This window comes from Vitis riparia, chromosome 5 (assembly GCF_004353265.1).
Source record: "Vitis riparia cultivar Riparia Gloire de Montpellier isolate 1030 chromosome 5, EGFV_Vit.rip_1.0, whole genome shotgun sequence".
Taxonomy (NCBI): domain Eukaryota; kingdom Viridiplantae; phylum Streptophyta; class Magnoliopsida; order Vitales; family Vitaceae; genus Vitis; species Vitis riparia.
In genome coordinates, this window is record NC_048435.1 from 148,425 (window position 1) to 163,811 (window position 15,387).

General features: G+C 35.2%; 1 protein-coding gene across 1 annotated transcript; it reads right to left on the minus strand.

The window, feature by feature from the left end:
- Positions 1–1,439: 1,439 nt before the first annotated feature.
- Positions 1,440–2,890, minus strand: LOC117913915 (shewanella-like protein phosphatase 2). Its single transcript, XM_034829035.1, is given in 2 exon segments — positions 1,440–1,980; positions 1,983–2,890. Coding segments are annotated over 2 exon segments (1,197 nt in total). The 5' UTR covers positions 2,794–2,890; the 3' UTR covers positions 1,440–1,594.
- Between the last annotated feature and the right edge of the window lie 12,497 nt (positions 2,891–15,387).

Sequence of the window (15,387 nt, forward strand, 5' to 3'; positions counted from 1 at the left end):
AGATTCAGAAAGAGATTGGCTATGTGGAAACGATAATACATCTCAAAAGGAGGAATGATTACTTTAATTCGGAGTACTATGTCTAACCTACCGATCTATTTTATCTCCATCTTCCATTTACCTAAGGCGGTTAGGATGAGGTTGGAAAAGATACAAAAGGATTTTCTGTGGGGAGGTGGCTCTTTTGAGCAAAAACCTCACTTAGTAAGGTGGCCGATTGTGTGTGAAGACAAAAGTAAAGGAGGTTTGGGGGTTAAGAGCTTTGGTTTGTTCAATAAGGCTCTCCTGGGCAAATGGGCATGGCGTTTTGCAAACGAAAAAAAGGCCCTTTGGAATCAGGTGATCAGAAGGAAGTACGGGGAGGAAACTGGAGGATGGAGATCTTGCAAGATTAGGGAGGCATATGGAGTTGGTTTGTGGAAAGCTATAAATAAGGTGGGACAACTTGTAACCCCTTTTTTTGGCTTTGAGGTAGGGGATGGTAAGAATGTGAGGTTTTGGAAAGATAAGTGGTGTGGTACCAGCCCTTTAAGTGAGCCTTTCCCTTCACTATTTGCCTTAGCAACGTCAAAAGAGGCTTGGGTAAATGAAGTTTGGACAGCCGAGGGGGATAGGAGGGGAAGTTGGACTCCTACTTTCAATAGGCTATTTAATGATTGGGAGATGGAAGAAGTGAGAAGGTTACTTTGTTATTTGGAAGAGAAGATGGTGAGGGTGGATGAGGAGAATAGGGTGAGATGGGTGAAATCAAAGGATGGTGTTTTTTCTGTAAAGTCCTTATATAAGCCACTGCAGCCCGGTATCTTCTTCTTTGTTCCCTTCAAAGATTATTTGGAGGTCATGTGCTCGGCCCAAGATTAGCTTCTTTGCGTGGGAGGCTTCGTGGGGTAGAGTTTTGACTTTGGATCGTTTACAAAAAAAGGGTTGGGTTTTGGAAAATAGGTGTTTTCTTTGCCAAAAGTGTGGGAAGTCGATTGACCACCTGCTTCTTCATTGTGAAAGAACAAAGGAGATGTGAACTTTGCTCATCTTTTTTTTTGGAGTATCTTGGGTATTTCCGCATTCGGTTAAGGAAACTCTCATAGGTTGGAGAGGCTCCTTTGTGGGCAAGAAGAGGAAGGTAGCGTGACTTTTGGGGCTGTTATGCTTGTTTTGGGTTATTGGGAAGGCTAGGAATTCAATTGCTTTTGAGGACGGTGTGTTGTCCATCCAAAAGCTGAAAATTTCTTTTGTTTATTTACTTTGGTAGGAAACGAAATTGTGGATAAAAGATGGTCCTTCGACCTTAATAGATTTTATTAAATGGGTGTGTATGCGTTAAGGAAGAGGGTTTTTTTGTGCTTTCTTAGTGGCTTGGGTTCTTTTGTAAGGAGGTGAGTTGTTCTACACTATCTATTTGAGTCGCTTCTTTAGCGCCTCTTTTGCAATACGCATATTACTTACTGATAAAAAAAATATATTTGATTGGCAATGATTTACAATTCTGGAACCCACTCCACCATGATATTGAATTATCAGTTCTTATGAACAAGCTATAAAATTCTCAAACGGTTCCTTGAAAAGGAACTCCCTTGAGTTCAAATTCTCTTCAATGTTACGCCTTCACTTCCACTTGTCGCGGTCCATGCTCAGGAAGCAGAAGACCAAGCCCGCCCTTCCTATCAGCTTCTAGTCTGTCCCTGTATGATGGATTCGATGTCAGGACCCGCAACTCCGAATTCCCAATAATCTCTAAAACTTCAGGCAGTCCGTTAATACACCCCTTGGACATACCCACATCAATCCGAATGGCTCGGTTACCACAAGCACCATTAATTCCAGTTTCTTGAATGGTATGACCCATGATCATCCTCTTTGCACCTGGAATCGTAGCAAGAACATGCTCAAGAGTTGAACAGTCACAATTTTGTGCCAATTCATGAGAGAACTTCCTCAACCAAACCATTGAATGCTTGCCTCTGAGATAACCAGGTGAAATCTCCCCTTCAACCCATTAATCCAATCCCTCACCTCTTCATTGATTCGTTCCAACCCGTAGAAAACATGTTTAGGCAGCAAACCTCCATGAACGAAAACCGAATCACCCACAACCACAACTGTCTGATTTTGCGATAAAAACCGAACCGAAATGGGACCTTCTGGGCGTAATGCGGCAATTCTACATCGAATGCTATGATATAATTCTTCCTTAACACCAAGAAACTTCAAAGGAATACCAAAAAATGGGTCTTTGGGTTTTTCCAACCCATCACAGAGACTCTTCATTGCATTGCCAATACAAAACCAATCAGCCCAAACCCTAAACTCATCCAGACCCGCTTGGGTAACAAACCTAAAATCGCCATCCACGTTCATGATCTCATGATTTCCGTTCATAGTAATGATAGTTCCGCCGCTTTTCTCGGCCTCCCGCTTCAATTTCTCGAGAAAATACAGAATCTTCAGCTCGTCCCCACCGCGATCGAGCACGTCCCCGATCTGGACCACTGTGGCGGTCCCGCCTGTCCATCGATCAGAAGCGTCGATAAGGGCAGCAAGCCTTAGGGCTTCCTTCGACTTCTGAAGATCTCCATGAAGATCGCCCACCGCGATGAGACGATCGGGAGCAGGGTACTTGGTAGCTAACTGTGGGGATGAGGGCAGAGGATCGGTATCAGAAGAAGAATTAGGGTTAGGGTTAGGGTTCGGGTTAGAGGATTGGGGTAAGAAAAGGCCGCTTACAGAGAAGTCAACGAACGTGTCAACGAAAGAGGAGAGAACAAGAGGGAGGTCTCGGCATATTTCCTCTTCCATCTTCGCTCTCTCTCGCTCTCTCTCTCCCCCCTCAAACAGAGTCTTAAATGTCTTCAATGCTTCATTCCACCTTATGATTTATGAATGCCCGCGGTACCTATTCCTCATTTGCAAATGTCTAGGTCGCGTTTGGTTAGATGCTTGGAGGCCTTTTGCATAAAACCCTTGATTGACGTGCTTTGTTCTAATGTTTGAACTTTAAAAAAAAAAAAAAAAAATTATTACTATTATTATAGTGAAGAAATTTTGAGGAACTTGAAGACAATGTATCAAAGTTATCAATATATTAAAAAATAATAGAGGTTTCTAAAATAAAAGCTTAAAAAAAATGATGTCTTTCTATCTTTTTCCTATCATTATTATTTAAAATGAAAATAGAAATAAGAATGATAGTAAACCAAACACTACATGGAAATGAGAAATCTAAATATTAATGAGAATGGATTTTGATTTTAATGAAAATAATTTTTTTATTCATATCCTTATTTTTAATTAGTAATTCAAATAAGTAATGAAGGTGAATAAAATTAATTTTTTTACCATGCAATACAAAATTAAATTAATCCAATCTCAATACACATTTAAAAAGAGTGACAAATGGGTTGTGGTGAATTTTCCCAAAATGTTAGTGGAGGTACCAACAATAGTAGGGTATGGGTTACTGGGTCAAGACTTATCGGGCAACCTAATTCGGATGCAAAAGTATTAGAATAATTAGACTCAAAAAGTATATGTTATCGATTAATAGTGCTTCTAAGCCTACGAAGACAACCAAATCCAAACATTTCCATAGCGCCCACAAAGCCAAATGCTTTTATATATGGCAAAATAATAATGATGGGTTAAGACTCAAGTATTGTCGATTAGGGATGGCAACGAGGCTGGTTTTTTCGGTTACCCGCCCCGCCCCTAATGGGACGGGGTTTAAATTTAATAAACGGTTTGGGACAGGTATGAGATTTTTTTTTTAAAACCCGGGGCGGGTTCGAGGCGGGTTCGGGAATTACTCCATCCCACCCCGTCCCGTCCCGTTTACATATAAAATTCCCAATGGTGTACCATCAATATGATTTGTACCATTCTTCAACTATAGATATGCTTTCAGAGCAACCCATAATCAAATTATAGAAAAAAAAAATTAAAAATAAACATAAAGATAACAGATTGAGCAATGAACTCAAACAGAACTTCATCGAAATGACAAAAGCAGGGATTGGAGTGAAGACCAAACAACAAAAACACCCAAATTGAAAAATGAAACAAGATTAGGAACAAAGAAAACCAAAACCCCAGAAACCAAAACTACTTTTCAAGCCAAGAACATGAGGATCCAGGATAAAAAACGCATAAGTCCACCCCATAACCATAACAATTCCATCAAATTCTCAGCTCATGATTCAATCCCAAAAATGAAAATGAGAAAGATACTCAGAAAGATTGAGAGAAGAACCAGACCTGGGTAGTGTGGCATGGTTTGTGGTGATAGGGTTTTCAGAGTGATCGGTGACTGTGAGTTGGGGTTTGGGAGTCTTTGGTGGGTTGTGATTAGAAGTTGACAAGTTGCATTGTAAGTGTTAGGGGGAATAATTGGCACCAATTTTCACATGTAACTACGAAAATGACATTTTTCATATGTATTTTTTGGAGAAAGGGAAGGGAGAACGGTCCAAACCTGCCAAACCCTTCACCTCAAGCGAATCCTAGTTTCTTCTTCCTTTTGGGTATATTAAAGTATATTAAACGAAATCACCTTCCCTCTTAGTAAGTCCTCTATTCTTCTTCTTCTTCTTCACATCTTTGCAAAAGATAGTTAACATTCTCTATTTCTCTGTTTTCTACAGTATTGAAGGGCGATGATTCGAGCTTGGAGCCATCGTCTTCTTCACTGAAACCTGATCCAGACGAAGAGAACTCATCGATCAAACAGGTGGCTCTGACCGTGCCCACCACAGACGACCCTTCTGTGCCAGTGCTCACCTTCCGAATGTAGGTTCTCGGGACGGTCTCGTGCGTGCTCCTCTCGTTTCTAAACCAGTTCTTTTGGTACAGAACAAAGCCGCTCACCATCACTGCAATCTCAGCTCAGATCGTCGTGGTGTACCATCAATATGATTTGTACCATCAATATGATTCCCAATGGTGTATGTTGAAAAAAACTAAACGGGACGGGGTTGGGATGGGGGCGACCCGTCCCGAACCGCCTTGAATGACAAGTCCTAAGCTAATCAATCTGCAAGACAGGTTGACAAGAGTCATTTGACAAGACCGCTCAAGCAGATACCAAACTCATGGGGCATAAAAATCGAATATCATTATGCTCGTGAGCACATATGAGAAACTGAACCCAAGATAGAAAATTGTTTCATTAGCATAAAACATCCTTATGAGTTTATCACGTGTTATCTAACATTGGTTAGACTTGTTGGAAAATCACAAATCATACAAAATGATTATAAAATCTTATCATCTAAACATACGCCAAAATCTCATGTTAAATCTATAGGATAATAATATTGAAAGACATACTTGAATCCATTAAAATTATATACTTAGGTTTTGTCTTCTATGTCTAAAACGAGTATTGCAACTTTAAAATCACTCACTAATGGGATATGAATAATTAACAATTTTTCTATCTCCTCTCGTTTAGATTGGGGACCATAATCCTATTTATACCCCTTATTATTTTATTTTATTTATTAGTCCATCATTAATAAATAAAATAAAATTGGTCTCTACACATTGCAAAATCCATATAGTCTATATATATAGAGATGTTTTAAAGACTCATCATTAAGTTAATTGATCACATTTAATTAAACCCAACTATAAGATAGCTTAATATACAATGTTTTAATATGTAGACCCATAATTACCAAAATATACAACAATCTCTCACTTGGGCCACATATGTCATTAAATAATTGAACATTACAAAAATGAGCTCAATATTTGCTATTTTAACTATAAGCATCTCAAAACAATCTGGTCCATCAATTATACCAATATAGAACCAAAACAATCTTCTTTACATGTTTCGTACCTAGACCCATCAATGACTACCACATTAATACAAACAACGACATAGATCAAGTATGGATGTGTAACATGAAAATTTCATGTAATGTGATCTCATATCATGCCTATTTCCAATTGGTCCAACTTTATAACTCAAAAAAGTTCAACACATTTTCAAACTTTATGCAAAACTACAATTGAAATAATATAACTTTATTTCAGAGTTTTCAATAAGCAAAACAGGAATAAGACTTAAGTCTGATTAGAAAAACATGTCATTAATTAATGAACATCAATCAACACACTCCCACTACACAAGCACATCACCAAAATGAACCACACTCATACGAGCCACATGCTCATGAAACACTTTAGGTGGTACACCTTTGGTAAGCGGATCTACAATCATGAAGTTTGTACTAGTTTGTTCAATAGACACCTGAAAACTCTGAACTCTCTTCTTAACACCAAAAACTTCAAGTCAATATGCTTTGATTTTGACGAGTTTCTATTGTTCTTGGAATATAATTTTGTAGCATTGTTATTATAGTTTATCCTTAATGGTATCTCAATGTCATCAACAATGCACAATCCAATGATAAAATTCCGTAGCCATATTGCTTGGTTCGATGACTCATAACAAGCTATAAATTCTACTTCCATGGTGGAAGTAGCTATGAGTGATTACTTAACACTCTTCCAAGAGACAACTCCTTCAACTAACATAAAAACATAGTCAGAAGTGGATCTTCTGCGATTAATGTAGCCAACAAAGTCGAAGTCGAAATACCTTATGATTTCTAAATAATCAGATCTCTGATATGTGAGCATGAAATCTTTTGTTCTCTATAGATACTGCATGACCTGTTGTTGCCTTCCAATGGATCATTTGTAGGTTACTTAAATATCTTCCAAGTATACCAACTACGTACGCAATATTCAAACGCGTACAAACTTGAACATACATGAAACTCCCTACTACTGATGCATAACATATATTTTCCATATCTTTTTTCTCAATTTTGTTCTTTAGGCATTGAAGCAAATTGAATTTATCACCCTTATCAATGGGGTTATCTCCTGGTGCACAATCCTTCATGTCAAATCTACTAAGCACTTTATCAATATATGCCTTTTGTGATAAGCCAAGAATACCATGAGAGCGATCTTGATAAATCTGCATGCCCAACACAAATGATGTTTTACCATGATCTTTCATTTCAAAATCATTTGAAAGAAATCTCTTAGTTTCATGCAACAAGCCTATATCATTGCTTGCTAGCGGAATATCGTCGACATATAACACCAAAATAATAAATTTACTCTCACTGATCTTTTGATAAATACATTGATCATTAGTGTTTTCCTTAAAACCAAAATAGGTAATCACTTGATCAAACTTTCGATACCATTAACGAGATGTTTGCTTTAAATTATAAATGGATTTCTTTAATTTGCATACTAGATGTTTTGACTCTTTGGATTCAAAATTCTCTAGTTGCACCATGTATATGGTTTCTTCAATGTTACCATTGAGAAATTCAATCTTCATATCCATATGATGTAACTCCAAATCATAATGAGCAACAAGTGCCATAATGATTCTAAAAAAGTTTTTCGTTGAAACTAGAGAGAAAGTCTCTCTATAATCAATGTCTTCCTTTTGAGTGAAATCTTTGGCGATTAGACGTGTCTTATATATTTTGACATTGCCTTTTCAATCCTGCTTGGTTTTATAAATCCATTTACAACTAATCGGTTTTGCTCATTTAGGCAATTCGACAAGATCCCAAACATCATTGTTTTTCATTGATTTCATCTCACATTTCATGGTTCTATCTAGTTCTAGGAGTTTACACTTTGTTTGGCTTGACTGAAAGATATTAGATCATCTTCTAGTCCCATATTAAACTCATGTTCTTGGATATGCATAATATGATCATCTAGAATCACTGTTCTCCTCTCCCTAGTGGATTTCCTTAATGACACTTCCAATTGAGGTTGTTATTGTTCTTCCTCATGAATAAGAGATGGTTCTTCATTATGAGTAGGAGGCAACTCAGGAATGTCTAGATTTTCTGAATTTGCATCCTGAATAAAATCAAGCAAACTTACTTGATCAATTTCAATTGTAACTGTAGGAATAATAACATATTCATCTTCAAAGACAAAGCTCCTCGGTTTAGTACTCTTACCATATTCAACATCTTCAATTAATTTAGCATTGCTTGTCTCAAAAAAGGATTTGCTTAAGAGCAATGATGAAAATATCGGTAATTACGGATATATCGGTAACTTGATTTTACGGATATATCGAATATATCAGAAAAATATTGGCGGATATTTTGGAAAAAAAATTTGGTATGCCAAAATTTGATCAAAACTTATGGAAATGTAAGAAAACTCTCATAGTAATGTAATTAGAAATATAATAGACAATTAAAAGTTGTTTTGTTGAAGAATTTGATATATGTATGATATAATTTGCAATATTAAATGTAATTATATCATGTCGGTAGATAAGAAATGTGAATTTTGTAATTGTACACTCATTATGAAGCTTCATGAAAGACTTGATTTAATTAAATATCAATAATTTGTACATATTACATTGCAATGACCCTTTAGTACCAAAATGAGGATTGATGTGGTTCAATGAAATTGGTAGATGAAGGAATCTTGTCTTGCTGTTGGAGACAATATTGGTACCAACTCATTGAGCCTCGATAATATTGGTTAAAAATTCTAACATGCCATGCATATATCTCTTAAGTCCTGCCCACTGCCTCTACATGGATAGGATACTCGAGATTGACCCATGTGTTCATGTCAAATCCTCCTTGCATTTTATATGGAACTTGGTATGACATCTATGCAGTAGAGGGGTAGTTTGACATACCATACTCTTCATCAGTTGAACTTGAAGATTGACCATAACCCATCACATAAGGAGGGTAAACGTTAGCCTCATTTAAGGAGTCACTAAATTGAGTTCCTATACTCATAGATTCAAAACTCCCTGAAAGTAACTCCTTGTTATATGGAGTCATCGTCTGTTCTCTTCCTCTATATGGCTTCCTAATAGCTCCTATACCTGGACCAACCCTTCTAGAGCTATGGTCTTCATCTTGTGTGCAATGCGTGAAATCATTTTCATAGGTGAATTGACTCATTGGATATTGACTTTGTTGGCGTTCCCCAATATCTCCTCATATGTGATCACTTCCATCATCAGTTCCATCTCTTGAACTATCGTAACCAGAAGCTGAAATACCAGTAGCACTAGGTCTACTACTTTGGCCAATACTTGTGGAGTCAACCTCTTGGTGGGAATTCAATGCCCTTTGAAATGAATCCTCAATATCTTTGCTAAAACTTTCACTCTGAACTTCTTCGGACAACACACGTTCAACATCAACTCAAAATTCTCGAGCATGAGCAGCAATTCGTGGATCAGAATTACCAATTTCATCATCTAAGTGTATAGGTCTGACCCATTGGAATAAATGATTCTCTTCTTCTTCACCCACCTTGGCTGAAATGTCAAGAAGATTAAGGTAATATTTCTCAGCAACTCAATCATTTTCTGCCTCTATATCGCGTAACTTTAGCTTCATATTGTAGTAACAAAAAACTAATTATTGTAGTCTGGAGGAAGCCAAACGATTGCGTTGCTTTGTGTGGATTAAAGCAAATGTGCTCCAATTTCTCTCACAAGCAGAAGATGACACAGTGTGTGAGAGAACTTTAATGGCCAATTTTCTCAATGTAGGTGTTTGGTTTCCATACATGAACCACCATTCAACTGCAAAGGAATTCATAATTATATAAATACTTATGTGATGAATTTACAATAATGATAATCGATTTTTTTTTCTATTAAGAAATAGTACTTATTGAGCACCATGGTTGACTTTGATGCAACCGCCGCTCGATCACTGAATCCTCTCTTTGCATCTCGAAAAAGCACAAGCTATGTATTCATAATTTAAATTGTTAATATCATATTTGTTAGTAAATGTTCAAATAAAATGATGAATGAAATAAAAGATTTGAGTAAAATAAGAGTTTCTTATTTACCTCATTTCCAAATTGACCAATCGATTCAGCATTTGGGTCTAATTTAGCAAATACTTCATGGACTTCTTGAATTAAATTTGGATCACTACCAACTCCATGCCTATATTGAAACCTTGGATTCAAGAAGTATGCTACAATAAAATTATGTAGATTTAGTATTGTGTAAGAGAAAATGAAATAAAATCAAAGTAACAATTGATGAAAATTAAGTACCTGCTGCATGAAGTGGATGTTTTAGTGTTTTCTTTCAACGATCTTTGGGTATTTTGAAGATCCAATCGCCAACTTGTTGACGATTGAGATTTTCTTTCATCACTTGCATAAGCTCGTACACAAACGACATTGTTGGAACAACTTCTAAATCCATGATTCGAAGCACCACGTATAGTGGCTCAAAGTATGAAACAACATGTTTCACTCTATCCTAATACGGATGATCAAACATTAGTTTCTCTATATCTCATCCAATGTTTGTTCGACTAAGCTTGTGTAGTGCCCATTCATCACTCATAAACAATTTCTTCAAATCAACCATTTTTTTTAAGAAGACTTTCAAGAGCAATATAGTTTGTAGCAAACCTTGTAGTTTCTGGTTGAACAATGTCTCCACCACATTACTTTCTCATTTCTGCAAGTAACCAACAATGATTGTAAATGAAGTTAGTTATTTTGCTGGCATTGCGTATTACCTCTGCAGTACTAGGTCTTTTCCCAATGTCTTCAAACATTAAGTAGATGCAGTGTGTCGCACATAGGGTCCAATATAAGTTAAACTTTTTCATCAACAACTTCCTTACTTTCACGAACGTTGACCTGTTATCTGTGACAATTTGGAGCACATTATCTACCTCGACTTCTTTGATAACATTCTTCAATAGCTTGTATATGCATTTGTGGTATTTGGTATTGTTGGATGCATCGACTGACTCGAGGAACACCGTACTCCTTTTTGAATAAGTCATGAAATTAATTATGCTTAATCTCGTGGGCCCTATCTATCCATCTGACATTATGGTGCAACCATATGTCTTCCATTTTTCTCTTTGCTGGTTCACATAAGCTTCCATATCTTTGTACCATTTCCAAGTACTTATTCTTTATTTCATATGGAGATGGAGGTTCGATTCTCATTCCTACAAATCATATGTAAGAAATATTTAAAACATGACACAAAAGACTACACCTACTGAAGGTATGAAACAATATAAAATTTGAGAACTTAAAAATTACCTACTTGTTGTGCACTAATAATCATATTCTTGAAGTGGTGAGAATTTGCTTTATTGGGCGCGATGCTATCATAAATGAAGAATTTGCTTATTAAGCGTCTCATCGTTTCTTTAATTGAACCACCCTTTAATTTATCTTTAATATTTTTTTGTTTTGCTTTAGAAGACTTGTAGAGTGAGAGTGCAATAGGTGGTGATGGGTCTGAATGTCGCATACTTTGAGATTTCCGCATTATCGATGCACCACTAGGTCGTGATGACTCCCCTATTTTAAGTTTGCTTCCTACAAGATTTTCATGTTGTTGTCGCTCCCATTCTGTTGCCTTTGATGCACGAACCGCTTCTCGATAAGCATCCCACTCATCCAAGTCCATATTTTTTGGATACATGTACACTTCTTCATCTTCATTATCATCATTATCCTCGTCCATGACATGTGTATGCCTAGCCCCCATAGTGCCACGTAATTGATCTCTGATCTCTTCAATATCTGTAGTTTTATTTGCTTTTGCTTTACTTTTTTCATGTAACATCCTTCATATCTCTTCTTTAACTTCAGGTGGCATTGAAAGACACTTTTTGGTGTTGTTATTCGGGTCTCTATGCGCTAAATGATACTTGAATCGACTAATGTCTCCACTCTTCATCACCAGCCCACAAAAATTACAAATTGTCCCATTTCGATTTTCCTCTAATGGTGAACAATACTTCTAATCTAAATCCGGCCGAATGTGCCACTCCCACCATCTCCATCTCCACATCTACCTCTACCTCCACTTCCACTTCCATTTCCACTAGCCATTGCAAATCTATTGAACATATACTATTTCATTACAATTGAATAAAAATTTAAATTAAAAAAGTAATTAAAAATAAACTTATTGCAAATATAGTAATCATGTTAATCAAACTTATTGCAAATATACTAATTAATTACAATTGAAAATAAAAAAAATAAAGAAATTGGGAAGCTACTAATATTGTTAATTAAGTTAATAAATTAACTAAACTAAATTAATTATATGAAAATCTATTAATTCATTCAAGAGTTAAAAAATGTATTAATTAATTCAAATATACTAATTAATTACGATTGAAAATATAAAAAAATTGAAAAAATTGGGAAGCTACTAATATTGTTAATTAAGTTAATAAATTAACTAAGCTAAATTAATTATATGAAAATCTATTAATTCATTCAAGAGTTAAAAAACATACTAATTAATTCAAATGTACTAATTAATTACGATTGAAAATATAAAAAAATTGAAAAAATTGGGAAGCTACTAATATTGTTAATTAAGTTAATAAATTAACTAAACTAAATTAATTCTATGAAAATCTACTAATCCATTCAAGATTTAAAAAATGTATTAATTAATTACGATTGAAAATATAAAAAAAAAAAATTGAAAAAAATGGGAAGTTACTAATATTGTTAATTGAGTTAATAAATTAACTAAACTAAATTAATTCTATGAAAATCTACTAATTCATTCAAGATTTAAAAAAATGTACTAATTAATTACAAATGAAAAGAAAAAACATTGATGTACTAATTCATGACAAATGAAAAGAAAATAAATAAAATTGAAGATTTAAATAATATACTAATTAATTACACTTCAATACAAAATAATAAAAATTTAAAACAAAAATACCTTAAAAACAAAATAAGTAACCTTGGGAGCAATGAGAGATCAAATATGAAATGTGGATGAAATTGGTGAAAATGAGCTATTTATAGAAAAAAAAATTGGGCCAAAATAGCTGTTGGAATCTCATTTTACCGTTGGAAAACAAAATTGGCCATTTGATCAAAATCTGACCATTGGATCATCACATAGCCGTTGGGATTCAATTCTGGTCGTTGGATCACATCCAGTTTCAATTTGGACCATCAGATGCACATGAAATTAACTGTTGGAGCTCGGACCAAATCTGGACCGTCAGATCAACGTGGGGAAGTTGGGAACTGTTGGATCAGCAATAGGTGCAAGGCGTCGATTTTTTTAAAAAATCGGTAAAAAATCGTCGAAATAAATCGAAACAAAAGGAAATTTCTTCGAAATTTTCCAATTGGAGGCAATTTTTTCAAAAAAATCGCCGATATTTCTTTTTTTTTTTTTTTACTGAAATTTCTCTGATTTTTGGCGAAATTTACGGATATTTCTTCTGTCGACATTTCGCTCCCTTATTTCATTTCGTCGACCCTCGAAACACGAAATTTCACAGAAATTTCAACGAAAAAACCCGACATTTTCAACCATGCTGAGAGATCATAAAACTTAAAACCCTTTGACCTTTTTGAGTACCTAACAAAGTAGTAGCTTACTGTTCTTAGGTCCAGTTTTCTTTCATTAGGCTTTTATGGCCTTGCTTCAGCTGGATAACCCCAAACATGAAGATGCATAATACTAAGCTTCTTTCCAGTCCATAGCTCATATGGGGTTTGAGTTACTGCTTTGCTTGGAACTCGATTAAGGATATAAACTACAGTTTTTATGGCTTCTCTCCAAAGTGATTGTGACAAAGAAGAATGATTTATCATACTTCTCACTATATCCTTCAAGGTTCAGTTTCGTCTCTCAGTTACACCGTTTTGACTTGGAATCCTTGGCATGGTATATTGAGGAACAATGTCACATTCCTATAAGTATCTCGTAAAAGGGCCTGGACGTTATTCACTTGATCCATCATATCTACACCACCACAGATAGATTGAACTACTTTAATTTTCTTTCCAAGTTGATTTTCAACTTCAGCTTTATAAGATTTGAAAACCTCAAATGATTGAGACTTCTCATGAATCAAGTATAAGTACCCATAATGAGAATAATCATCTATGAAAGTAATAAAATATTGTTGACCATTCCAATAAGCTATAGAGAATGAACCATAAATATCAATATGAACTAATTCCAAAACACCTAAACTCTTGTTGGCACCAATTTTTCTAACGTTTGTTTGCGTTTCCTTAATGAATTTAATGCATATTTTCAAATCCGAAAAGTTAAGGGAATTAATAATTTCTTCTGACACAAGTCTTTAAATCATTTGTTTAGAAATATCTCTTAAACGTTTGTGCCACAACATGGAAGAATTTTCATCGGTTAATTTACGTTTTGAACCACAATTACTTGCATGCAAGGATTTATAAATATGTGAGACATTAATATCCAATTTATATAGATTATTAACCAAAGAACCTGTACCAATCATATTTGAATATTGAAAAAGACTCATTTTTCCATTTCCAAATGAATAAGAGTAGTTAGATTTGTCCAAACGAGAAACAAATACCTAATTCCATCTAAATGACAGTACATAAAAAACCTCATCTAAATCCAAATAACAACCAGATTCTAATTGCAATCTAAATAAACCAATTGCCTCAACAAGAGCTTTGTTTTCATTTCCCATATAGATGAATTTTTCAGCATCAATTGACAGTTGACTCATTAAACAACCTTGCATCGTCACACTTATGTGAGTAGTTGCACAAGTATCTATCCACCAAGTGTGACTTGGTATTAAAGCTCAATTAAATTCAGAACAAACAAAGTTATGAAGTTTATTCTTTTTGACGAGTCATTTTACATACTTAGGACAATTATTCTTCACATGTCCACCTTTCTTGCAAAAGAAATAAGTGATGACTTTATCATATTTCTATTGCACCTTAGGTTGTGAGGTCTCATTGTCTGCGACTCTTTTTCTTTTACTGTTATTGTTTTTTTTTTTTTCCTTGTTGGCAGCATTGTCATGATAGGTAGTAGTTAAGTGAGCACTTTCTATCTTTTCTTATTTCAATCTCTCTTATTTTGCACACATTGAGCAATGAGCTCATTAAGAGACCATTTTGCCTTTTGAGTATTATAACTTATCTTAAAAGGACTAAATTGTGTAGGGAGAAATATCAAGACTAAGTGCACAAAGATGTCATCAGACAACTCCAACTTTAGTGTTCTTAGTCGAGTAACAAGATTAGACATTTCCATAATGTACTTTCTTATGTTCCCTTTGCCTTTGAACTGCATCGAAACAAGCTTAGAAAAAATGGTGCTTGTTTCAACATTTTCATATCCAACGAATCAGTCTACTGTTTAGCTTAGGAAACTCTTAGCATTTTCCTCCTCAGGCATTACACCCCTGATGGTATTTGGAATAGAGTGCTTCATGATTATAAGACTCATGAGGTTAAAATGCTCCCACTTTTCAAAGTTAGCCCTTTGTTCTACAGTACTATCATTAGTAAAGGAAGGGG